Source organism: Alosa alosa, chromosome 17 (assembly GCF_017589495.1).
Source record: "Alosa alosa isolate M-15738 ecotype Scorff River chromosome 17, AALO_Geno_1.1, whole genome shotgun sequence".
Classification (NCBI taxonomy): Eukaryota; Metazoa; Chordata; class Actinopteri; order Clupeiformes; family Clupeidae; genus Alosa; species Alosa alosa.
The window spans coordinates 23,929,503-23,952,965 of NC_063205.1; the positions used below are offsets into that span (position 1 = coordinate 23,929,503).

A 23,463-nucleotide genomic window follows, 5' to 3' on the forward strand; every position below is an offset into this window, starting at 1 on the left:
ACATATGTGATATGCCTCCAAATTGTCAGAGCTAGTGAGCGGAGCTGAGCGGTGTAAATATCTCGCTCCTCGTTCTCAAGAATCAGTCAAATCGCAAACAGCCACAGCTCTGTTTATTTGTCAGGTGTGATGAAATGCGTTCATATTCCACTTTTTATGTCATAAATGTTGCATGCCTATGGAAAGGTTTAGTGGTAGGGTTGTCCAATGATCAAGTTGTTGCTTCAATTTGTGTTTTAATTTATGCAACGCACCGATGCTGGGTTCATCCGTTTGGGGCAAGTTTAAAATATTTAGCCGACTGAGTGATTTGTCATTTTCGTTCTTTTGGCAATTAATCCCGACTGATCCCTTTAGTTAACGTTGCCAAGCTTGTTTGTTGTTGCACTATCAGTGTTGCAGTCTTTAAAATAAATGTTCTGAGGAAATATATTGCCGTTGCTCTTAGTTCTTTGGGACCGGGAGCTAAATTGACCTGACGCTAATTTGACCGAGAAGCGGCGAGTAAACAGCCACCTGCTCTCAGCATAGTGTTGACTTGCGCCGCCTAATCGGACGGCGCAAGACTGACAATAGACGGGCCTAGGCCCGCCCAGGCCTATCGTGCCTAAAGATGCTTTCTAAATTATTTAGCTAACTCCATCCCCATCAACAAACTTAGGCTATATGGCCAATATCTTTGAAATTTAACGGTATTGGTTTTATTAGTGGGCATGCCTCAGACTCGTGGTGTGAGCGGTATGGGAGCGGAACAGAGCGGCCACTCCGGCCTCTAAATTACAAAGCGCTCCGCGCTCAAATTCTATCCATATAACACAAGACTATAAAATGATCTAAACTTCATTCACTCTCGGTGTATAGATCAGGACAGACTTGCGTAACAGGCTGCAGGTCAACAGTCTGACAGCCTGCATGAAGATAAGCATTAATGGTCCAATAGTAAAACAGTGCAATTACCAAAGGGCCATTGAAATGATCTTTTTAAAGCCAAGGAGGATGGCTTGTAACAATGCTAGTTGTCAGCTCTGCCATAAGTAGTGACTGATCACATTTGCACATTTTGTTGTTTTGCACTTGTTCCATAGTTTATGATAGTCTTTGTTAAAATTGCACAAATTAGACAAATATTTTGAAATATTTGTATACTGTTGTATAGTTTGTTTGGTGTTGTTACTTTGTTATTTGTTAGCTGTTATTTTGAGAAGCTGGTTATTTATTTATAATGTAGTGCTTAATAAATAATTGCTAAATATACAGAGTCTGTAGTGTATCGCACAAACAAGACGCCAACACCCACACCCCCCCACCGCCGGGAACCGATCGTTGATGCAAATAAACTCACGTAGAATCTTAAGTAACATACTCTCACACACACACACACATCAGCATGTGACTGCTCCAAGTGAGGCTATTTAGCATGACAGTTGTAACTAAGTTGTTAAGTCGGTTGTGGTTTTTAGAAGAGATGGTCTCAATGTCAGTGAGGAACACCATGCAAATACTCTCTCTCACACACACACACCTAAGGTAATACACAACAACGAGATGCTTTGTTTCCCTCACACACACACTCACATGGAATCGGAAGTCTCCTTTGAGCATAGAGCACAGGTCCTCAGCCACGTCTGACATGCAGGGATGCAGAGTGGCCACAAGGCGAGAGTAGAACGGGAGCAAGTCCAGCCTGGTGAACACACACACACACACACACACACACACACACACACACAGTTCAGCTGACATTTTATCAGTCGACTTACACACACAGTAATCTGAAACCTTTAGAAATCTCTTCTGATATCTTTCACCCATTGATGCTTTTGTGCTCAATACTGAGCTAATCACAGAATGACAGAAACTACATCACAAACTGGAGCAGAGTGCATTACACAGGCGCAGTTTCAATCACATCCTTCATACCGGATGAGGATATTAAAAGTGGATCAACAGCGGCACCTGCTGGTGTATGCCAAAACACACATCTGCGTACACTAATAAATCAAGTTTTTTGGGGGGTGTGTGTGTGTGTGAGAGAGAGAAAGAGAGAATGTGTGGCCGGAGAAAGCACCTTTGTCTGGGTACAGTGAAGAGTGCCCGGACCAGTTTCCTGCGATTGGACTTTGTGTTCATGTTCATGCAGAAATCCATGGCAGCCTAAAAAACAGGACAAAACACACACACATTACAACATCACATCGATACCTAGCACAATGCTTCCTCTTTTCATGGAACAAATCAAGAATGTGTGAGAGAGAGAGAGAGAGAGAGAAAGAGAGTGTGTGTGTGTGTGTGAGTGAGTGAGTGAATCGTATACTTGCCTTGTCTATCAGGTCTCTGTTAACACAGTTAGGCATCTGCTGGATGAAGGCATCTACGATGAGCTTCAGGTGGGAGCCGGTGCTGGCCTCTTCATCCTCTTGTTCTACACACACACAGTTGAAGTTGAAACACAGAGGTGCACATACATCCAAAAAAACAAACAAAAAACAATACGCACACACACACACACACACAATGTGCATATACACACACACACAGCAACAGACTTAAATGATCCACTAAGCACGTCATCACAGCTTTCTCCACTCTGCCACTAATGCCAGTCTTAATTCTGATCCTACAAGTTATATGACAAGAGTGTGATGAAATGAGGATGGAAGAATGGCGACGTGAGTAGTTCTTAGCTGGACTGTGTCCTCTCTGTGGACCTCTGACAGGCTCACCTGATGACCTCACTGACCTTTCCAGTGAACTCTGACCTTTCTTTGACCCTAACCTGTCACCTAAAAAAAGATATCACATACATGCATTCACCATCACCCTCATGGAATACAACAATAAGACATAATCAAAGTGAGGGGGTCACAAAGTAACTATGACAAACCCTAATTTGGAATCAAATTATACAGTACAGAAATAATGGACTGCTGTAAAGTGTAATCATTTTTAAAAGTTTTTTTTTTTTTGGTGTGTGTGTACCTTGCTCGTCCAGTAGCTTCTTGGCGAGCTCCTCATTCTCAACCTCGTCTGTGGGCTCCAACTCTAGGGGGTCATCAGCGATGTCCAGAGCCTCCAGCTCCAACTCCAGCTCCTCTGTACTGGTGACCTCTTTAGTCTCCTTAGCTTCTTTATCTGGAACACACACACACACACACACACACACACACACACACACATTACAACAGATTCCACTCCTACTCCTATCAAACTCCAGCTCCTCAACAGGGAACATCCTTGCAGTCCATAACATCTTTCCATCAAACTCTCTCAACCATTTGTTCCTAGGTCATTAGTTTGCTGCAACTTGAGACAAAAATACATACAAAAACACTAACACACACTTAGTTGTACAATTGTATATTGTACAAACAGAAAGTTAACTCATACACTTAATTCATGAAATCTTGGTGCACACACAAAAACATATTATACACATATGCACACACCCACATACACACACACACACACACACACCTTTGGAGTCATCTCCAACTTTGCCCTGACCACCCTTGTCGTTGTCCTTGAAGAGGATGGCAGGGACGAAGGCCTTGAGGTCCACCAGGTTCTCGTAGAAGTTTCTAGCATCCTCGTCCTCCCAGATGCCTCCCTCCAGGTCATATTCGCCGGGCTTGCCAGGGGTGAAGATATCGATGCCTGGGCCGTGCTCTGATGGAATGGACACACGCACAACACAAAGATGACATCAAATATTACTTTTAAAAATCTATCTGACCCAGCTATTGGCATGTACAGGAAGTATGTGTGCAAGTGTGTGAACTAATAAATGCAGAGATGCGATGGCTCTTTTGAATGAGAGTGAGAGAGAGAGGAGAGAAAGAAAGAGAGAGAGAGAGAGAAAGACTCATGAAGAGTGATGGAGTGCAGTCGGTGCAAGTGTGTGTGTGTGTGTGTGTGTGTGCACGTTTGAGATTCAATGAGAGAGGGGGCAGTATGATGTTGGTTGGTAAGTGTGTGTGCACATGTCTGTAAGTGTGCTGATAAAGGCTGCTTGATGCTTCTGCGTCGACTCCATGCATTGACTACTGTGTCCTGTACTGTGTAAGGTACAAGCCGGCATGAACCTTGCGAAATTCTGCGTCTCCTGTGTTTGCATCGCTCACCACCGAAACCGAAGTCAGAATGACAAACTCCATAGACTGCCTTGATAAAATATTAATCTTCCTTGTTTGGCCTTTTCTTGCTTAGATTTAGTTTTGCTTGAAGTTATTGAGAAATAGACAGCACATTCCAATAACCTAGTTATTGTAACCAGAAATTAAGTCTGAGGTTATTTGCGAGGTGTCTGCCAGGTGAGTTTATGTTAGCGAACTTCCCACATCAGCCCACAAAGTACTGCTTGATGGCAAAGTGCTGATTTCAAAACGTTACTGACAAATAAGACACTTTACAAACGGATAACCCAGTCATCGTGACCGAAATATGTCGGAGTTTATTTGCACAGCTTATGTCAGTGATCTAGCATGTTGCCACTCTCCACAGTAGGCTGCTTGAAGCAGTTGGCTATCAACACACAGGGCGAGTTGACCAATCCCAGTCCTTGCGGTGTGCGTCACCACGACACGAGGTTACAATTTTTTGGAGGTGCATGTCAGGCGATGATGGAGGGCTTGGATGGGGTACACAGCAACGCACCGGACTCTGCAGGGCTACGTCATTGATTTGATGCAGAAGCATAAAACAGCCTTAAGTCTGTGTGTGTGTGTGTGTGTGGGTGTGTGTGTGTGTGTATATATACAGTACCTTCCTGCACGGTCTTGTCTATGGGCAGCTCGGGCATGTTCTCATCCAGCAGGTCAGCCAGAGTCTGGGTGTTAGCCAGCAGCTTCTGGTAGGAGGTGGCGAACTCCTCATACTGCTTATGGCGATCCTCACTCAACTCCCCCTTAGAGTGCAGGATCCGCCTGGACCAAGAGACGAGGACAACAGTGAGTAAGTGAGCGGCAGAGAAACAGAAAGGATTATAAAAAGGTTAAAACAGAGGGTGCAAGGACAAGGTGGAAAAATTATGCAATCAAATGATTTTGAAAGCTTTAGACTTTAGCTTAAGATTTAGCTTAAAAGTGTAGACAGGCATAAAAATAACAGCATAAAAAATGTTTGATATACTTCAAATATGAAAACCAAAACAAAGCCCTATTAACGTCTTTTTGGTTAGTTACTGGATCTGGCATTTGTCAATGGAAAGAGATAGTAATAAGAAATTGGACCAATTTGAGGTCCAAAAAATAAGACCAAGTCAAGACCTATAAGAGCCATGTTAGGTCAGCACCACTGCAGTGGCGTTAACAGAACCGGTACCGGGCCCAAACTCACCGGTTCTGCCTCTCGATGTTCTGCAGCTCACGGTGGTCCTTCTTCAGGTGCTTGGTGAGCGAGGTGAAGTACTCGCGCAAGAGGTTCTGGAAGGGCTGCTGCTTCTCCGTGGTGATGATCTCGCTGGGCGGGAACGCCAGGCCAAACTTGTCGGTGGCCGCCTTGACGCGGCGCGGCGCCAGCCCGGCGATGTCGTCGCCGCAGTGCTTGCAGAAGCTGATGACCACGGAGACGTGCGTGTGCGTCTCGCGGTCGGCGCTGGTGATGCCCTTGAGCTGCTCGTAGATGAGCGACAGGCCCTCCTTGTCGGTGAAGAGCGCCACGGCGGTCAGCTCGGCGATGAAGCGCAGGTCGGTGCGCAGCTTGCTGACGTTGGGCGCCTTCTCCTCGCGCCGCGCGTCCAGGTGCTTGCGCCAGGCCTGGAGCAAGAGGGGCGCGAACTCGGCGTAGCGCTGGTGGAAGAGCGAGCAGATGCGAACGGCGCAGCTCACGTCCGACAGCTTGAGCTTGGCCTCCACCAGCGAGCTGACCGCCTCGCCGATGTACTTGCTGAGGTTGAGGCCGGCAAAGTCGTGCGCCAGCGCCTCGCGCTGCTGCTCGGTCAGCGTGCGCAGCTTCTTCACGAACGCCGTGTTCTTCTTCAGGCTGGAGTCCAGGCGGCCGAAGAAGGCCTCCTCGGGCCGGGATTCCGGCGCGGTCTGGTTGCGCGCGCGCAGCTCCTTGCGCGTCTGGTGGCGCTCCCAGGCCTCCTGGTGCAGCTGCTGCGCCTCCTCCGTCTCCCTACAGGGGGCGAAGGAGAGCGGAGAGCAGAGCAGACAGACAGACAGTCAGTCAGGAGGATAAGAAAAATTATATCCAGCAACCATTCACATGGAAATGTTGACCACTATGGGCACTGACAAGCAATGTGTGTGTGTGTGTGTGTGTGTTCAATCAACTTTGAAGAGGGGGAATGATTAACCTGACTCTCGCCAGATGAATTTCGTTCCGCCTAGCTCCACTCATCCATCTGGGAACGATCCATTGGAGTGGTGTTTCAGAAGGCTGGGCCTTTTTAAAAAATCCTTGCATATGATTGAATAAGCCACTTGTCCGTCATCTATTGACGTGCTACTTCAACCACTCACATCGAAGCCAACCCGTGACGCTGAGAATAGTCTCACAGTCGCTTCTACGCAACGTCACATCTATGAAACTCCTGCCCTGCGTCCTGATTGGCTCTACCATAAACTCTGGTGCCGAAATCACTCTCAACGGAAGCGATCCCAGATGGATGTGAGTCGAGCTAGGCGGAACGAAATTCATCTGGCAAGAGTCAGGTTAGGGAATGATGCCTTTGAGACAGCAACTTGCAGTAACAGTATGTCCTTGACAAGCTGAAGGCTATGCTTTTTTGCTCACAAACTATGTGAAGTTCTTTACCTTAAATGAATTGTTTGCCCACTCGTTTATTTATTGATCCACACAGGGAAAAAAAAGGTTGATAGTAATTCTCTGCCCATGCTGGGGGAAGGGTGGGGGTGACTTCGGATAAACAAGTAGGAAGGGGGCTGGTAGGCATAGCAATATCAATTGTTGGCATCTATTCCAGACTGGTCGATATTGAACTAGACTACTTGATTAAAATGTGATAACAGGCCTTGTCATAGTGTGGTATAAAGAAAAAATACTCATCAGTAGGGTTAGATCATCAGTTTAGGGTTTTTTTTCTCTCTATTCAACTAACTGAAATAATGAAATGGGGTGAATTCCTTTTCACACACTCATGACTCTATTATTGTTTTGACTGTTAACGGTTTCGATTTCACATCCTCTCTCGATCCTTCAGTTCTCATGCCATTGGCCTAATATGTTTCACTGTTCACACGAGGCTGATAACAACACACACCCCATTTTCACCACATGCACAAACAACTAGTGAATCTTTTGCATTGTAGCCTCATCCACCTCTTCTTGGTATTGGAATTTAACAACTAAAATGTGAACATTTTAAAATGTGTATATCTAGATTAGATTAGATTATATGCAACTTTATCGTCATTGTGCAGAGTACAAGTACCAAGACAACGAAATGCAGTAACCAGAAGAGCAATAAAAGCAGAAAAATGCAATGTGATATACAAAGTATAGGCAGGTGGTGCATAGGACAATAAATATAGTGCAGTGTAGACAGTAGTACACAGTTAGTTGATTTACAGAAGGTGGTTTAGAGTAGTATAAATGAAATTTAAATATGTGCAGTGTATTAGCAGTTACCTTAAGAGCAGAATAAATATGGCTATGTAATATGAACAATGTATGAACAACATGTACAGATATGTGCAATGTAGTAGCAGTAACATTATAATAGTAGTAATAATAATGTAGATATATGCAATGTATTAACCTCCATCCTTGTTCCTGTCCCTATCAAGGATGCCAAGTCTAGCCACTGACAGAAAAAAATGGTCAAATTCTCCAGCCACTCAATAGTAGGCTAATTATTTTTGTGTCTGTAATCCATCAGCCACTTTCATATACTACCAGCATTTGTCTGGTGGCTGGTGGGCTGGTGGGCTGGTGCTGGGCTTAAAGGTACAGAGAATGTTTTCACTTCAGCAAGATCTTAACTAACAGTTGTTCACACACCCTCAAGATCATAGTTCCCAGCTTGTCAAACAGAAAGGTCATTGACGGGTCAAATAAACCGAACACAACTCTGCTTCAGTCCAGATAACTGTGTCCTTCAATTAAGTGTAACACTCTCTTAAATCTGTTTACTGTGCATATTGCATCTAGCCTGGCCATGCCCACCTAGATCTTCTCTCAGGGAGATACTAGTCTGGAACACCATAATTTACTATCGTTTCAATCGGTCAGCAGATTACCTGCACAATCAGCGATGAGAGGGGATGACGCTATAGTTTCTAAATCGAAAGTGGTTGTGGTAAACGGTAGTAGCAATGTCTGCAAACATCAAAAATTGCAGTTGAAAAAACGTGTATGTTTATTTACAGCAAAGGTAGGCCCACATACACCGTTTTCTGACCTCCAATGCTGTTTATTGTCAGTTTGTAAAGTTTAGGCGAAGTAGGAAGTAACGTTAGGAATCCTTGATCAATGTGATTGGTTAGAGCCCTATCTATAAAGATCAGGGGCCGTATTCACAAAGCCTTTTATCTTACCACTAGGAGTACTCCTAAATCGCACTAAAAGATTTTAGCTAGGAGTTTTCTCTTAAAAGTTATTCACAAAGCCTTTCAGACCTACTCTTAGTAAGGAAAAATGACAACTCCTAAACTAAGAGTGAGTCTTCGTTGCTATGGATGACGTCATTACTCATGCACAAGCTTGACTGATGTGGCCACCTTGATTGGCTGATGATTGTAACGCGGGAATGATTCCAAACACCTCCCTTACGATGATGAGTGACAGGTGACCGGTCTGAGAATGCGTGCACAAGTAGTGCGAAGGACTGAAGATGATGAATAACTGAATAAAAAGGCCTAGCCTAATTGAGTAAGGCAAAACAAATAGCCTAGTAGCCTAATGAAACATATGGATTGATTTATGAGTATCTTTGCAACATTATTAAATTAATCTGTCACCATATGCCTATGCCTACGTTTGCAAAGAGGAGAACATTTTAATTTGATTCACAATGAGACCATACATTTACATGTTGACAAAGAGTAGTTTTGGTTGTTGGGGGTGTTATTGCATCCCTACAATGCAAAATTGTTCCCTCGCGATTGGAAGCTCCTGTAACCTCATACTGTAGGATTTCAAAACATTGCGACGCAAAATGCCACTAATAGGTCTTAGTGAGTTAGGAGTCCTCTCGACTTCTTTTAAGCTGTCCCAGACTTAGGTGCTACTCTTAGGTCTAAAATGCTTCGTGAATTACTTTTAGTGAAAAAAATTAGTAGTCCTAAAGTTAGCAGTGACACGCCCATTATTTTTAGGAGTTGCTCCTAAATTCACCAGTTAGGAGCTACTTTTAGCCTTAAAATTCTTTGTGAATACGGCCCCAGAGCCCTATCTATAAAGCTCTGGAGTGGACCAATGATTTGAAAGATAACGCTCTGTCTACGTCCGTCACATGCTTGGAAAGGATTCCCAATCGTGAGTGTCCAGACTCTATTCAATAAGTGAATGAGTTTGGTTTTAAACAGGCTACACTGCATCCTGGCCAAATAATAATAAAAAAAATCTCTTTGATGAGGCGAATCATGTGCAGTGCAATCAAAACAACCCAGAATAACGAACAAAATCCTAAGACAAGGTGTCTCAATACCTCTCAAGTGAACGTGTGCACTGAGAGTTTTACACCTCTGCCTTCTGAAATGTACCTTCCATTACAGTGCAATGATAAAACCTTTGCCTGCCTACATCAGGCATATTCAACTGAACAAGATCAGGAACAATGACTGCAGTCAGTGGTCTCAACAGAGCATCAGAATATGTACATGGCGTTTGACATTTAATACATTCAAGAATGTGATGGGTTGTATGAGTGTTTGCAAATATTGCACTTTGACAAGTGTGTGGGGCATTAAGCAAGACAGAGTTTTAGTGAAAGTTTGTCACTTACTTGAGTAGAGCTGCCTCTTCCTCTCGCTGTCTCTTGGCTTCCTCCTCCTGCTTCCTCTTCTCCTCTTCCTCCTGCTGCCTTTTCTCCTCTTCCTCCTTTTTCTTTTGTTCCTCTTCAGCTTTCAGCTTCTCCTCCTCTTTCTTCTTGCGCTCCTTTTCTTCCTTCTTTCTCTTCTCATCCTCAATCCTTCTCCTTTTCTCCTCTGCTGCTTTGCCTCCATCCTTCTTTCCTGCTTTGGGCTCATCTTTCGCCTTTTCCCGGGAGGAAGTGGGACGTCGGTCACCCTCTCTCTCCTTTTCTTTCTCCTTGTTACTGCTCCCCGGCTCCTTGTCTTCCATGTTTACGGACTTCTTACGTTCAGCAGGCATTCTGGAAATGTGTTAGCAGTCAGTAAGTAAATGGTACTGGGCTTTACCTCAGGTTCGTTAGTTTTCGTCACTTCAAACGTAATATTTAGTAGGCCTAATCTGCTGAATGATCACTAGATGCTAGCCTTCCTTTCTAGCTAGTTTTTAAAAATGTCAAAATCTTACCGTTGCAAATAACGTTATATTTATGTCTCAAAACAATATCTGAGACAACCTCAGGCGGTTCTTGATAGCCATTCAAATTATAATTAGTCATGCCCGTGTGATAACATCTTTGATAACATCTTACGTTTGCCTAAAACGACAAGAGTCGTTATCAGCCATCAAACTCACAGCTGTCAGCTGAAATACGAAGTCTTGTCGTTATGACTGCTGACTCGCGAGACATTCTAGTCAGAAAGTTGGATGTTCAACATTCCAGCTAAGGCAACCTTAGCTAACGATATAAGTTAACACGTACGTATGTGAGCGCGTCGCATACAGTCTGTTTATTTGTCTACTTTAAACGCCGTAGGGTAAATAATGCTGTTGCATTTAGTTTAACTTTTCCAACGACTAAACCCATCTTGTCAACACAAGTTAGCTAATAACCACATGATTATCGTTAGCCTCACTGACATGCTAACGAACACTGACTTGCTAGCTAGCTAGCTAACGTTAAGTTAGCTCAGTGAGTTAGCTCTACCTTGCCAGTAAGGGGATAACTTTATGTTTGCACGAGAAACATTATGATTCTTAGTTGAACCAAAAATACATAAACGGTGAAATATTACAATATATTCCGTAAAATTAGTTAAGGTAGGAAATGCATACGATGAAAATAACGAGTCGACATAGGCCGCCTTGAACTGAGGAGATGCAATAAACAAACAGAAGAATACCTAAAAACTCTGTTGTTCTCATGCTTCTGGGTTCTCTATAACATCAATATTGTAGACTATTACTAGCATTTTAGTCTAAAGTGCGCTGTACTGCAAATAATTCGCGAATATGACAAGATTACCTTGGTTTTATCTGCTTCTACATGGAGTTTATTTGGTAGGCAAAATGTTCTTCCCTTCCGCGCATCGCGCAGTAGCAGGACCCTGAATTTTGAGGACTTGTTTAACGCCTGAATGAAATGCCATTGTTATTCTGTATGATACAAATGTTAAGGGTTATTGGGATTAAGGGATGTTGTCCTCGCGTTGTCATCATACACTTGGTACAAAATTGTGTAAACATTATTATTGCACTGTTAGTTGAGAAGGCGATAAAGAGAATCCACATGTGGGCGTGTTTCTTTCAACCAGTCTGACCAAAGATCCTTGATTACTAGCTCCGCTTTAACCCTCTCTGGTCTGACTACTGTACATAGAACCGATAGAACCTGCAACTTCCATTAGTTGATATATCTGGTTGATATGCTCAGTTTTCACGTTTTCCAATGAGTTATGTTGGGCGAGTGGAAAACTGGAATACTAACATAAAACATATCCTGCTATTTACCAAAACGGCATGAGTGGTATTTGTTTGAATAAACAAAAGGCACACAGGTTTGTAAAACATCAACTTTTTGTAAATATATCCGTTGTGTCACATGTCATGTCATGTCACACTTGTCACTCTTAAAACCATCGGCTCTTAACTTTTATTTTTGCTTTTAACGTTATGTTTTTTCAGCAGCGCATGCTTGCGCATAGATGCACGCTAATCACGGTTGAAATATGCAAATAATGGAAATTTCCCTCACGGGATCAAAAAATTCAGCTCTCAAGCTTTAATCCGCATATATATAAATGCAATATGATTGTTATGATGGTTGCTTAGCTCTGTTCCTCTGCAAGGAATAGGTTAATACAGAATTGCTATAGAATAAATAAATAAATAGACTAGCCTACATTATTTAGAAAATGTGCAATGCAGTAGGCCAGTATAATGTCAAGTGTCCATATGTTTTGTTAAAGTGACTTGAACATATTAGCTTTGTTGTATGTTGAGATTGAGAATATATTATCCTCAACTGGCGTGACTGTTATTAGACATTTATTTGTTGGTTGGTTTGTTTGTATTTCAGACTTTAAGTAAGTTTAATACGACATTTCTCAAGGACAAGCCAAGAGAAAAATGTCCCCCACCACGCGTTCTCATGGCAACAGTCGTAGCCTACCTACAGTAGTAGTGAAAAATGATCTTGTCTGCCAATGTTAACTATAGAGCCGTGTGAGTCAGCGTAACGTTGTTTTTGAGATAAAAACAATTTCTCTTTCGCTATTGTCCCATTTTGTGTCAGTCTGACAGTCCACAACAATGTTTATTATGATTCTCCATCTCCAACAGCCAGCGCATGCAGGAAGTGACGAAAACAGCACGGTTGGACATGGAATGAGGGACTTGCGAGCTAGCCGTCAAGCTAATTATCTGATCAACTAATTCTGGATAAATGTAAAATTTAGTGTCTATATTTAGCCTCAAAGCTCGTTTCCTTCTTATATACCGCTAAGAATATCTACATGGAAGTCGGAAAGATCATATCCATCTGGGGATCTATGGGCTGAGCATTACCATATATAGCATTCTAGGCCTTGTGGGAAAAGGCATTTGAAGTTGCAGATCCAAAATGTAAACAAGAGATTCTTAACAGCCAGAAGAACAGTGGAGGAGGAAGCAGGACAACTGTCACCATGTCGTCCCCAGAGCAAATCATCGCCATTATTATGGACGACAAGACGTATAACGTCAGTAAAACTAAGCTTATTGAAAAAAGTGATTACTTTCGTGCACTGTACAGTTCGGGGATGCGCGAGTCAGGTGAGGATTCCGTTGAGCTACAGGGACTGAGTGTCCCAGGTCTGGAACTGGTCCTGGAATTTATCAACACTTCCAAAGTCAAAGTGGTTAACGAGACACTCGAAGACTTAATTGAAACAGCTTCTTTTTTGCAAGTGAGCTCAATCTTGAAACTGCTGCTGTCGGAAATCCGACAGGATAACTGCGTGGAGTTGTACAATCTCTCCGAAGTTTACGGGACATATGATTTGCGAAATGCATGCCTTAAATATATGAGTTGGTACTACCATCCGATGCTCCGGCGACCCGAGTTTAAAGATTTGCCAACTCCACTGCGAGACCAAGTCAAGGAAATGCGCATGAAGGGTACGGCTACTCTGGTCGCCATCGGAGATTTTATTGGTACTTGTATGGCTATGACAGACCAGGACGAGCCTTGGTCCATGTTACGTTATGGAGAGGTAGAACAGCGCTGGAAGCCGCTCTCCAACAACTTGCCACATGATATGGTAAACGTCAGAGGATACGGCTCTGCTGTTTTGGACAACTATTTATTCATCGTCGGTGGATACAGGGTGACAAGTCAGGAGATCTCCGCAGCGCACTGCTACAACCCCTGCAGGAACGAGTGGACTCACGTGACACCCCTGAACCAGAAAAGGTTTGCTTGACACATCCAAGTGTCCCTTAAAACCAACACTTGGTTTTGCCTGCCTAAGTAGTGCTTGACATCTTTCTGTATTTATGTACTTTGTCAGATCAAACTTCAAGCTCCTATCCGTCAGAGGCAAACTGTATGCAGTTGGGGGCCAGTGTTTGGGCACTGTGGAGTGTTACAGCCCAGACCAGGATTGGTGGACGTGTGTGTCCTCGCTGCCCGAGCCCTTGGCCGAGTTCTCAGCCTGTGAATGCCAGGGAATGATCTATGTCATGGGCGGCTACACTGCCAGAGGTCTGCATCCTTACACTACACTATGTGCCACTGAAATAACTCACAAATGGGCTTTAGGCTAAACTGTCAGTCAAAAGATAGGCAACATCATACGTTTTCATCAAAAGATAGACATCATATGTTTTCATCAAAAGATAGGCACCCTCATATGTTTCCATGAAAGGAGTGAAGAGAGTGTGGAGGTCCTGTTTTCAAAAGAGAGTAGTCCACACTCGTTCCTGTTAGTTAGAATAGTAGGTAATTCAAAAGGGTGCTCAATCAATTACAGAGCCACAAGGAAAGGACTCTTGTTTTTCTGATCTTTGCACTAGAACCTATCTTGATCATATAATCAGTTGTCTCTCTAAGAAGTCTGTCATATCCTTCAGCCATTTCCTATTATTACAACTGATTCTGATAAGTGGGCTACCACAGGTTGAGCACTGTGTATTGGGCTTCTCTTTGAGTATGCAATATTAGAACCTTCTTCAGTCAGTCAGTCAGTCAGTCAGTGCGTCTCCACAGTTCTCTCACAGTAAGCGTCTGTCTGTCTCTTGTTTTGCCGACAGACCGGAACACAAGCGTGCTGCGCTACTGTCCGACCTCTGACACCTGGAGTGTGATGGACACCTGTTCGGTGCACGTGCGTAAGCAGCAGATGCTGTCGGTGGAGGACACCATCTACCTGGTGGGGGGCTACACCCACGAGCTGGAGACCTGGCGGAGGAGGCCCAACCAGACAGAGGACGTGCTCACGGTGAGGGACGTGTGTGTGTGTGTGTGTGTGTGTGTGTGTGTGTGTGTCTGTGCTGACAGTGAGGGCCAGTGCAGCGGAGCACATGGTGGCCATGTTATTTTGATCTGTTTTACAGATCTATGTTGATTTAAAGAAAAGTAGATAGATAGATAGATAGATAGATAGATAGATAGATAAATAGAGAAATAGATAGATAGATACTATATAGTGATGTATAAAGCATGCTCTCTTTCCCTGTACTATGCACCTAACTATACAGGGAAGTCACTTCAAGTGACAACCTTAAGAGGAGTGCTGTTTTGTACTTTTTGATATCAATAATGTAAACAATGAGATGACAGTATTAGCAGTAGTAGGAGTACTCCTACTGCTATTAATAGTAGGTTTACTAAGTCATTGCTTTGACTGTTTTTTATCTATCAGTCTCATCTGTAAGGCCACTTTTTGAACAGTGTTCCTGTGCTGGACTGTGTTCTTGATTACTGTTCCCATTCCCATTGATATTGGCCACCAAAAAAACACAACCTCTTCCTTCAAGTCCATTGTGGAGAACTAACATATTGGTACAACATTAAAATATTGTATGTAAAGAAAAAAAAATAATGATTGATACCAAATGCATACAAAATCAAGTTTATACTACCCTTAATGTCACTCTTTTTGCGTTTTTTCCCAAATCTAGGGCCTCCCTGTAGGGCCAAATCAATGAGAATGCCATACAAACTTTTAATGGTTCAGTGCTTCAGTCATACTGAAAAGATAATGTGATAATGCTTCCCAGATAATGTGATTTTCAGTCTGTAAAACGGAAGTGATTTCAAGGGCTGAAAATAATATGAAGACATAGGATTTGAACAGAAATGGTTTACAGGCCTTGGTTTTGGGACCTGTTCTTGATATAGACAAGGTTGGAACAATATCTGAGACGGTGCCACAACAACCTTATTTGGTTTGACACGGAATGACCCACATGCCCTTCTCCTCTCTGTGCAATAACCCAGTCTGACACTGCTAGCCTAGCTTAGCATAATTCACTGGACCAGTTATTCAATAACCCAGTCTGACACTGCTAGCCTAGCTTAGCATAATTCACTGGACCAGTTATCTAATAACCCAGTCTGATACTGCTAGCCTAGCTTATCATAATTCACTGGACCAGTTATCCAATAACTAGCCTATAGCTAAAAGGGACTAACCTGACTCTCGCCAGATGAATTTCGTTCCGCCTAGCTCCACTCATCCATCTGGGATCGATCCATTGGAGTGGTGCTTCAGAAGGCTGGGCCTTATTAAAAAATCCTTGCATAAGATTGGATAAGCCACTTGTCCGTCATCTATTGACGTGCTACTTCAACCACTCACATCGAAGCCAACCCGTGACGCTGAGAACAGTCTCACAGTCGCTTCTACGCCAAGTCACATCTATGAAACTCCCGCCCTGCATCCTGATTGGCTCTACCATACAATCTCGTGCCGAAATCACTCTCAACGAAACCGATCCCAGATGGATGTGAGTGGAGCTAGGCGGAACGAAATTCATCTGGCAAGAGTCAGGTTAAAAAGGGACAGCAGATACGCTAATTTCCCAAAAAGTTGGTGTGTTCCTTTAGAAAGAATCCAGCTGCCTGTCATTAGCACCAGAGTAATAGACGGTGACCGAAACACAAATGTTTTTAAAAATGTTTTGCCTTGAATCCTTTCCATTTTATGTTTGGAGGGTATTTACTACAAAAGAGGAGAGAACTTCCTTGTTTGTTGTTTACTCATATTTAAAGTGGGAACAGACTTCTATATATTGTTTTTAAAATATTATTAATGTTGTGTAATTAGGTGCTACTGTGGTGCAACACTAAGCCAGCTTCAGGACAAAGTCGATAGAACGACTGAGTGACAGAACCAATGTAACTAGATGTAGCAGGCACAGCACTGAATGCTCTCCCTCCCAGCTGCAGCTTGCCAAGGACTCATCCATCAGCCGGTAGCACCTTATGGCCACCTTACACCAAACAACTTTGACAAGATTTGGGAAAGATTCTTGAAAGATTGTAGTCTTTTAACTAATGCCCCCCATTCAAGCTTTACTCAAAAGACTCCAATCTTTCAAGAATCTTTCCCAAATCTTGTCAAAGTTGTTTGGTGTAAGGAGGCCATTATTCTCCAACTCAGCTTCAATACAAGGGAAGCGTTGTAATGTGAAGCCAGGCTGAATATTCTCAGGCACCGTGCCTGAATTGACATGTGGGCTAGGTCACTTAAGATTTGAAAATAACTAATTATATATATATAACTTCACATAATCTTTCTTTTGCGTTAAGCCCTGGTAAAGTAACACATGCAGGGCATAATGCTGGTGTGACAGATATTATTTGTCCATCGCCACTATGGGCCTTGAACCCACAGTGATCAGTTTTAGACTGCGGCACTAAATAACCTGCGGTCAGTGTATTTCACACTGGCCCTGGCCCTTCACTTCTTAAGCCTCACTGCCTACAGAGATTTATGGGGCCGGAGTTAAAGGCCCTCCTCAGCAGGTGCTGGAGCTAGCCACCTAAAGTGCCTCAGAGTTCTCCCTGTGTCACTAGTGTACTTTGTTCCCACGCCTCCATGTCTGACTCACTGACTAGCTGTCTATCTGTCTGTCCGTCTGACGTGTGTGTGTTTGTATACTGTGTGTGTGTGTGTGTGTGTGTGTGTGTGTCTGTGTGCGTGCATGTTTGTCCATCCCCCAGGTGCAGTCGTACAACGTGACCACGGGCGAGTGGCTGCAGCTGAAGGAGAACACGTCCAAGTCGGGCCTGAACCTGACGTGCACGCTGCACAACGACGGCATCTACATCATGAGCCGCGACGTGAGCCTACCTACCAGCTTGGAGCACCGTGTCTTCCTCAAGTACAACGTCTTCTCCGACGCCTGGGAGGCCTTCCGGCGCTTTCCGGCCCTCGGCCAGAACATGCTGATCTGCTCCCTCTACCTACCCAGCGTGCTGTGAGACTCAGCACCTTCTTCAACCCGGGAGACAGGTTTTGCACAGACCCTAGGGGGTCGAGAGGTCAAGAGGTCAGAGGTCAGGGTGCTGCGGCTTGTTGTGGGGGTTCGTGCGGCCCTGTTTGCTCGTGCAGGGACCAGATGGCGTGTCCACATTTGGAATGGCCTATAGGCGCTGTGTCAGGAAGCAGCTTGTAGTCATGACTGACCAACAACACACACATGCACGCACACACATGCACGCACACACGAACATACACACACACACACACACACACACACACACACACACACACACACACACACACACACACACACACACACACACACACACACACACACACACAGCACAGCACAGCACAGCACAGCACAGGACAGGGCCTCTGTCCAGTTAAACGTAACAGCTATGTGCTGTGTGCATTATATATTACAAAGCTCAACAGTCAGCACAGCAGTGGAGCTGCCATGTCTAAAAGTAACAGCTTTTGAGTATGAAACACAAATGTGTGCATTGCAACACTCCTAACAACACTCTGCAGTGGAGCGGCCATGTTTAAACAGCTTGAGTATGAAACACAAATGTTGTGTGCATAACTACACTCCTGAGCAACAGCACACATCACAGAGAGCCATCCTGTTTAAAAGTAACAGCTTTTTGAGTATGAAACATTCATGTAGTTGTGTGCAGTGCTATAATCCTGAGCAGCATACACAACAGCAGCGCTGTCATGTTGAAAAAGAACAGCTCTGAGCATGAAACTCTGCTCTCAATATGTGTGTGTGAGTATAATCCTGAAGTGAATGAAAACAACTGCATTAAAAACCAGTAATGGCACAAGTGACCACAAGGGGGCAGGATGTGACGTACACACAGATGCTGCAGAGAGAGGCGATAGGGGGCATTTTATATGACATGACTTGACCTGCATTCAATCAAAAAATAAAATAAATCACATCACAGCATGTATTTATATACTTACATACAGTGCCTGTGATTGTGTATTGTGTTATATAAAAAAGAGAAGAAGAAATATTGTGGGGAAAGTGTCTTGGTGATGGCCGCTGCTAGTTCAGTGGTATGGATTGAAATGAAAATATGGATAGAAACGAGTCTTACAGCACTAACTCAATGCTTGAATACGCGTCAGCGACCGAAACACTAAAAATGTTTTGCCTTGAATACGTGGCGGCGACCGAAACACTAAACATGTTTTGCCTTGAATCCTTTCCGTTTTACGTTTGGAGGGTATTTACTACAAAAGAGGAGAGAACTTCCTTGTTTGTTGTTTACTCATATTTGAAGTGGGAACAGACCTCTATATATTGTTTTAAAATATTATTATTATTGTTGTTGTTGTTGTTTTTGTGAATATAGCAAAAGAAACAGCATGTTGTTCCTTCCTTTTGTAACCTCGGATGTATAGTGCCTGAATGCTGGTCGGGAAGATTTGCACAAATGAACTACATAAACAAAAGCACCTGACCAAAATTGTTTTTCCATTTTTTTTTATTATTATTATTATTATTATTATTATTATTATTATTGTTGTTGTTGTTGTTATCCCATATACCATAGCAGGACCAGCAGAGTGTTTTGTTTGATGAAGAAAAAAGAAATGTAGTCTAATCAAGGATGAAAGAGAAGCTGCCATTTCTTCAGCTGCCATTTGAAGTTTGCAATGAGTGTGTGTGTGTGTGTGTGTGATTTTTTTTTTTCCTGAGTGTGGTGAAAGCTTTCTATGTGCAGTACTTTATATGAACTAAGACTGAAAGTATGCTGTGTCATGAATTCCTTTGATTTGTTGAGACTGCCCATAGTTGCCTTGACAACATACAAAATAAAGATGACAATATTCAGGAATACCTTTTGTATTGTTTCATTAAAAAACCCAGTTATACTTGCCATATTTGTTCTATATCTCTACATACCGCAAATTATATATGTCCTTTAGTCATTTCGAAGACAATACCTCTACATACTGCAGAGAATACTGTATATGTCTTTTTTTAGTAATTTTGAAGACATTTACAAATATCTATCAACAGGAGTTTCATAGTACCCTCTTCTAAATGTTTCCTTAAAAATGGCAACAGAACAGATGCTGTTTTTTAGATGTTTTTTTCTCAGTTCTCTGAGCGGTACACTTTAGATCCTGATGGGGCTTCTGGATGCCGTGGCGTGACTGGCCCCTGATGACCGCTGCGTGGTGGCGCTGTGCCGTTTCTTGCTCCTGGGAGTTTTCCTCCTGCTCGAAGGCGTCTGTGGCTGTTTCATCCTCTCGTCGGAGACCACTGCAGCGGCGGTGGGACCAGTCAGTTCTTCGCCTCCCGCCTCGACGCTCCACCTCTGGAGGAAGTCCACGTCAACAGAGAACACCAGCTGGCCGTACTCGGTGTAGTCAGCAATGTTGCACCTGCCGGCGACGTCTCTCGCGTTGTCGGTGTACGCCACCGGCGATATGCAGCGTACAAACTCCTCGTTCTCGAAGCTCACCGTCGTCCACTCCTTGTTGCTGAGGCCCGGTATGAATGACCCGTCGCATTTCAGCCAGTCGGGAGCCGTGGTTTCATTTTCCTGTACGGAACAGGAAGGCTGGTCTTCCTTGTTTGGCGTGGCATGGGTGGTGATGTCTGGCTTTCCCAGGCTGCGCCTCAGGGCCTTGGGCGGAATGATGCACTGGACAGGGGTGGATGACTTGGACGGGATGGTGCAGTGGGTTGGACTGGATGATTTGGGTGGCGTGGAGGTTTGGGGTCCAGGGCACGTCCTGGGCACGGCGTCCCACTGCAGGTAGGCCTTATGGAAGGTGAAGGGCTGGGGGCTGCCCGTGATGCGCTGGTGCAGGTCAGGGATGCTCATTGACAGCACCTGCAGGTTATGCTTGGTCAGGGGTTTCTCCTCTGTGTTGGACAGGCGGACGGCCACTGTATAGGTCTTTGAGTGGGGAGAGGCCATGGTGGCATTCTCTGTATAGAATATTTAAACAAAAACAGTGTTACAAAACACAGTGTTCTTGTGTTACAACCACATATTCTAGCATTTCTCAATATCCCAAGGTTACATATGTTTTAGTTATCCATACACATTTTCTGTATTTCATTTTTAAGATACAGGATATTGTACTGCTTAACTTAACATAGTTACCTGGTGGATTTATTGTAGAGGAGAGGTCATCTGCCAGGTAGAAGATGAACTTCATTTGATAGCTCTCTCTCCAAGATGAAATCTCCTCCATGTTTTCAGAATGATTTGAATGTTTTGAATTCATACAAACATGTTACCTCCTGTTTAGCTTGTCTCCACGGTGACAGGTCAGTAAGGGTTCTTCCATATACAGAGAACATTCCATTGTATTTGGGTTCTGTCACTTGTTTAGAACTTTCTTTGTTATGACCTCGGCAGTAGTCCAACCAAACCTTCTAACCTGGTGGTTGCACTTGTGATCAAATCACCTAAAACGCATTTTATTAACAATGTGATCTATGGGGTTGAGACTAAGAGTTCCACTGTAAACACCTTGCGGATATTATTCTGCTTCTGGTTATTTAATCATCTTCTAAATGCCTCCAGTAGCCACTGGGAGGCACCATTCCTCCATTTTACAAATCTCCATTTTCCCCTCAGTCCTCTCTTTGGGCTGACACACAATATGCCACTCTTTCAATCCAAACACACGACAAGGCCACCATCCCACTCCATCTCAGAAAAGAAAATGGCATGACAGAAAGCTGTGTGGTGCAGTTGCCTCTGGTAGCCTGTTAAATCACCCGGGTCTATTAAGCTATTTCTGGCCATGCTGAGGGAATCAATGAATGTCCTTGATTGGCTATAGGCCCATTCAGGGCCGTTTACTTTTTAATTCGTGTTGACATGCAATGAGAGAGCGAAAGGAAATCAATGAAGGCAGTTGGTGAGCTGATCAATCCCAGACAGTCTCTTTCTCTCTCTCTCTCCCTCTCTCTCTCTTTCTCTCTCTCTCTCTCTGTCTCTGTCTCTCTCTCTCTCTCTCTCTCTCTCTCTCTCTCTCTCTCTCTCTCTCTCTCTCTCTCTCTATCTATCTATCTATCTATCTATCTATCTATCTATCTCTGTCTCTCTCTCTTTCTCTCTGTCCCAGATCTGTTTAAGCTCCAGTGCGGTTCTGACCGACCCACTCCATATCACGGCCAGACCTGTTCGAGAATCATTGGATGTCTTGGATCCGAGACGATCCTGATCCCAGTGGCCCTCCACACAAGAAGAGCTCTGAAGCCCCAAACGAGGTTGCATTGATGCCTGCCAGCTACAGCTCAAGAGCCATCACTCAATAGGTTAGATGCTATTCACTCACACATTCACAGTAATTACCAATTTGTGTGCCGCCAGAGTCATGATTCATCTCCTGCTGTGAATCAGGGCACATAGACTGGCATTGGCATGGACATGAATTGGGCTGTGTCAGGGCATTAGAACTTGAAGTACCACCCTTGGTTCTGTGTTATTACCGCACCATGTTCCTTGAACCATGTGTCATAATAAGTGTGACACTGGCATAACTGTGATGTGCGCATGTCAGTGAATTCTGTCACCACAGTTATGACATGTCATGGAAAAGAGTCACACATCTCTAACACACATCTAGCCATCTACAGACATCCAACCACAGACACACATAGCTAGAGAACAAATTACATAATGGTAAACAAATTCATATGTATGTATGAATCTGTTTGAACCTTGTTTTTGTTTATTTTCTTTCTGCCCAGTGGAACTCATACAGAGCTTTGCGCTGGCTTTAGATTGGTGATGCTCGTTCTGCCCAGTGGAACTCATACTGGACTCAACTTGGCAGCAGGCAGGCAGGTCATGGATGGAGAAGAGATGACTCACACTTTAGAGAGGAAAGGGGGTCTGACCTGTGATACAAGCTAAGAGGGAGACACTGACACTGAGGTCTCTGTTAGTCACTGTGCGAGTGTGTGTGTGTGTGTGTGTTTGTGTGTGTGTATATACATGTTTTAATATCTTCATGTTTCTACATGTATCTATGTCTTAGCATCTTCTCTTTGTATTCTGCATGTCTTTAAAAAAGGCAAAGCAAAAAAAGCCAACCAAGGTTGTGTGTGTGTGTGTGTGTGTGTGTGTGTGTACATCTACATGTGCATCTTCCTGTTTTAACATCTTCTCTTAGTATTCTGCATGTCTTTAAATATGGCAAAGCAAAAAAAGCCAACCAAGGTTGTTGTGTGTGGTGTTTGTGTGTGTGTGTGTGTGTGTGTGTGTGTGTGTGTGTGTGTGTGTGTGTGTGTGCGAAGAGGGTCTAGGATTCTGATCAGGAAGTGGTGTATAGTTTGTCCTGTGTCTCTACCTTTAAGCTTTGTAGTTTCACTTCCTTAAACAGGGGGTACAATGGTGCTTTTGATGTATGGAGACAGTGTGCTGATATGCACTTCTTCTCTCTCTCTCTTTCTCTCTCTCTGTGTGTGTGTGTGTGTGTGTGTCTGTGTGTGTGTGTGTGAGACAGTGCATGTGCATGTGCGTATGAGTGTGTGCGTTTGTGTGTGAATGGAAAATCATACAGTTCTCATCATGTGTTTGTGTGTGTGTGTGTATGTGTGTGTGTGTGTGTAAGAGAGAGAGAGAGAGAGAGACAGAGAGGTGTTGAGGGAGGGCTAGAATGAGAGGAGGGGAGGGAGGAGAGCAAGAGGAGGGGACATAGAAAGAGAGGAGAGAGGAGGGGACAGAGCGAGTGAAACAGAGAAAGA

At 43.8% G+C, this 23,463-nt stretch overlaps 3 protein-coding genes across 3 annotated transcripts in view; 1 reads left to right on the forward strand and 2 right to left on the reverse strand.

Moving 5' to 3' along the window:
* upf2 (UPF2 regulator of nonsense mediated mRNA decay) overlaps window positions 1-10,644 on the reverse strand; it is a 35,840-nt gene extending 25,196 nt beyond the window's left edge. The window contains exons 1-9 of the mRNA XM_048267594.1: window positions 10,441-10,644; window positions 9,908-10,276; window positions 5,335-6,114; window positions 4,762-4,922; window positions 3,475-3,666; window positions 2,980-3,132; window positions 2,319-2,422; window positions 2,069-2,154; window positions 1,576-1,684 (exon numbers count right to left, since the gene is read on the reverse strand). Of these exons, the coding sequence (XP_048123551.1) occupies window positions 1,576-1,684; window positions 2,069-2,154; window positions 2,319-2,422; window positions 2,980-3,132; window positions 3,475-3,666; window positions 4,762-4,922; window positions 5,335-6,114; window positions 9,908-10,275 (1,953 nt within the window). The 5' untranslated portion in view covers window position 10,276; window positions 10,441-10,644. The remainder of the gene's footprint in view (window positions 1-1,575; window positions 1,685-2,068; window positions 2,155-2,318; window positions 2,423-2,979; window positions 3,133-3,474; window positions 3,667-4,761; window positions 4,923-5,334; window positions 6,115-9,907; window positions 10,277-10,440) is intronic.
* A 1,811-nt stretch (window positions 10,645-12,455) lies between these two features.
* klhl42 (kelch-like family, member 42) lies at window positions 12,456-18,027 on the forward strand. Its single transcript, XM_048267592.1, has 5 exons — window positions 12,456-12,477; window positions 12,595-13,705; window positions 13,803-13,996; window positions 14,545-14,732; window positions 17,462-18,027. The coding sequence occupies exons 2-5, from the start codon at window positions 12,939-12,941 to the stop codon at window positions 17,720-17,722; spliced, it is 1,410 nt and encodes a 469-aa protein (XP_048123549.1). The 5' UTR covers window positions 12,456-12,477; window positions 12,595-12,938; the 3' UTR covers window positions 17,723-18,027.
* Window positions 18,028-19,473: 1,446 nt separating this feature from the next.
* Window positions 19,474-20,993, reverse strand: LOC125310295. The gene is made up of 2 exons (XM_048267593.1): window positions 20,864-20,993; window positions 19,474-20,685 (listed from the first exon to the last, which is right to left on the reverse strand). The coding sequence occupies exons 1-2, from the start codon at window positions 20,985-20,987 to the stop codon at window positions 19,865-19,867; spliced, it is 945 nt and encodes a 314-aa protein (XP_048123550.1). The 5' UTR covers window positions 20,988-20,993; the 3' UTR covers window positions 19,474-19,864.
* Between the last annotated feature and the right edge of the window lie 2,470 nt (window positions 20,994-23,463).

What these genes read in the sequence shown, in the direction of transcription:
- klhl42 (XM_048267592.1), top strand. Translation starts at nt 12,939, where the DNA reads ATGTCGTCCCCAGAGCAAATCATCGCCATTATTATGGACGACAAGACG. An exon ending in ACACCCCTGAACCAGAAAAG is followed by an intron (nt 13,706 to 13,802) that starts GTTTGCTTGACA and finishes GTACTTTGTCAG; the next exon opens with ATCAAACTTCAAGCTCCTAT. An exon ending in GGGCGGCTACACTGCCAGAG is followed by an intron (nt 13,997 to 14,544) that starts GTCTGCATCCTT and finishes TTTTGCCGACAG; the next exon opens with ACCGGAACACAAGCGTGCTG.
- LOC125310295 (XM_048267593.1), bottom strand. Translation starts at nt 20,987, where the DNA reads ATGAATTCAAAACATTCAAATCATTCTGAAAACATGGAGGAGATTTCA. An exon ending in CTCTACAATAAATCCACCAG is followed by an intron (nt 20,686 to 20,863) that starts GTAACTATGTTA and finishes TATTCTATACAG; the next exon opens with AGAATGCCACCATGGCCTCT.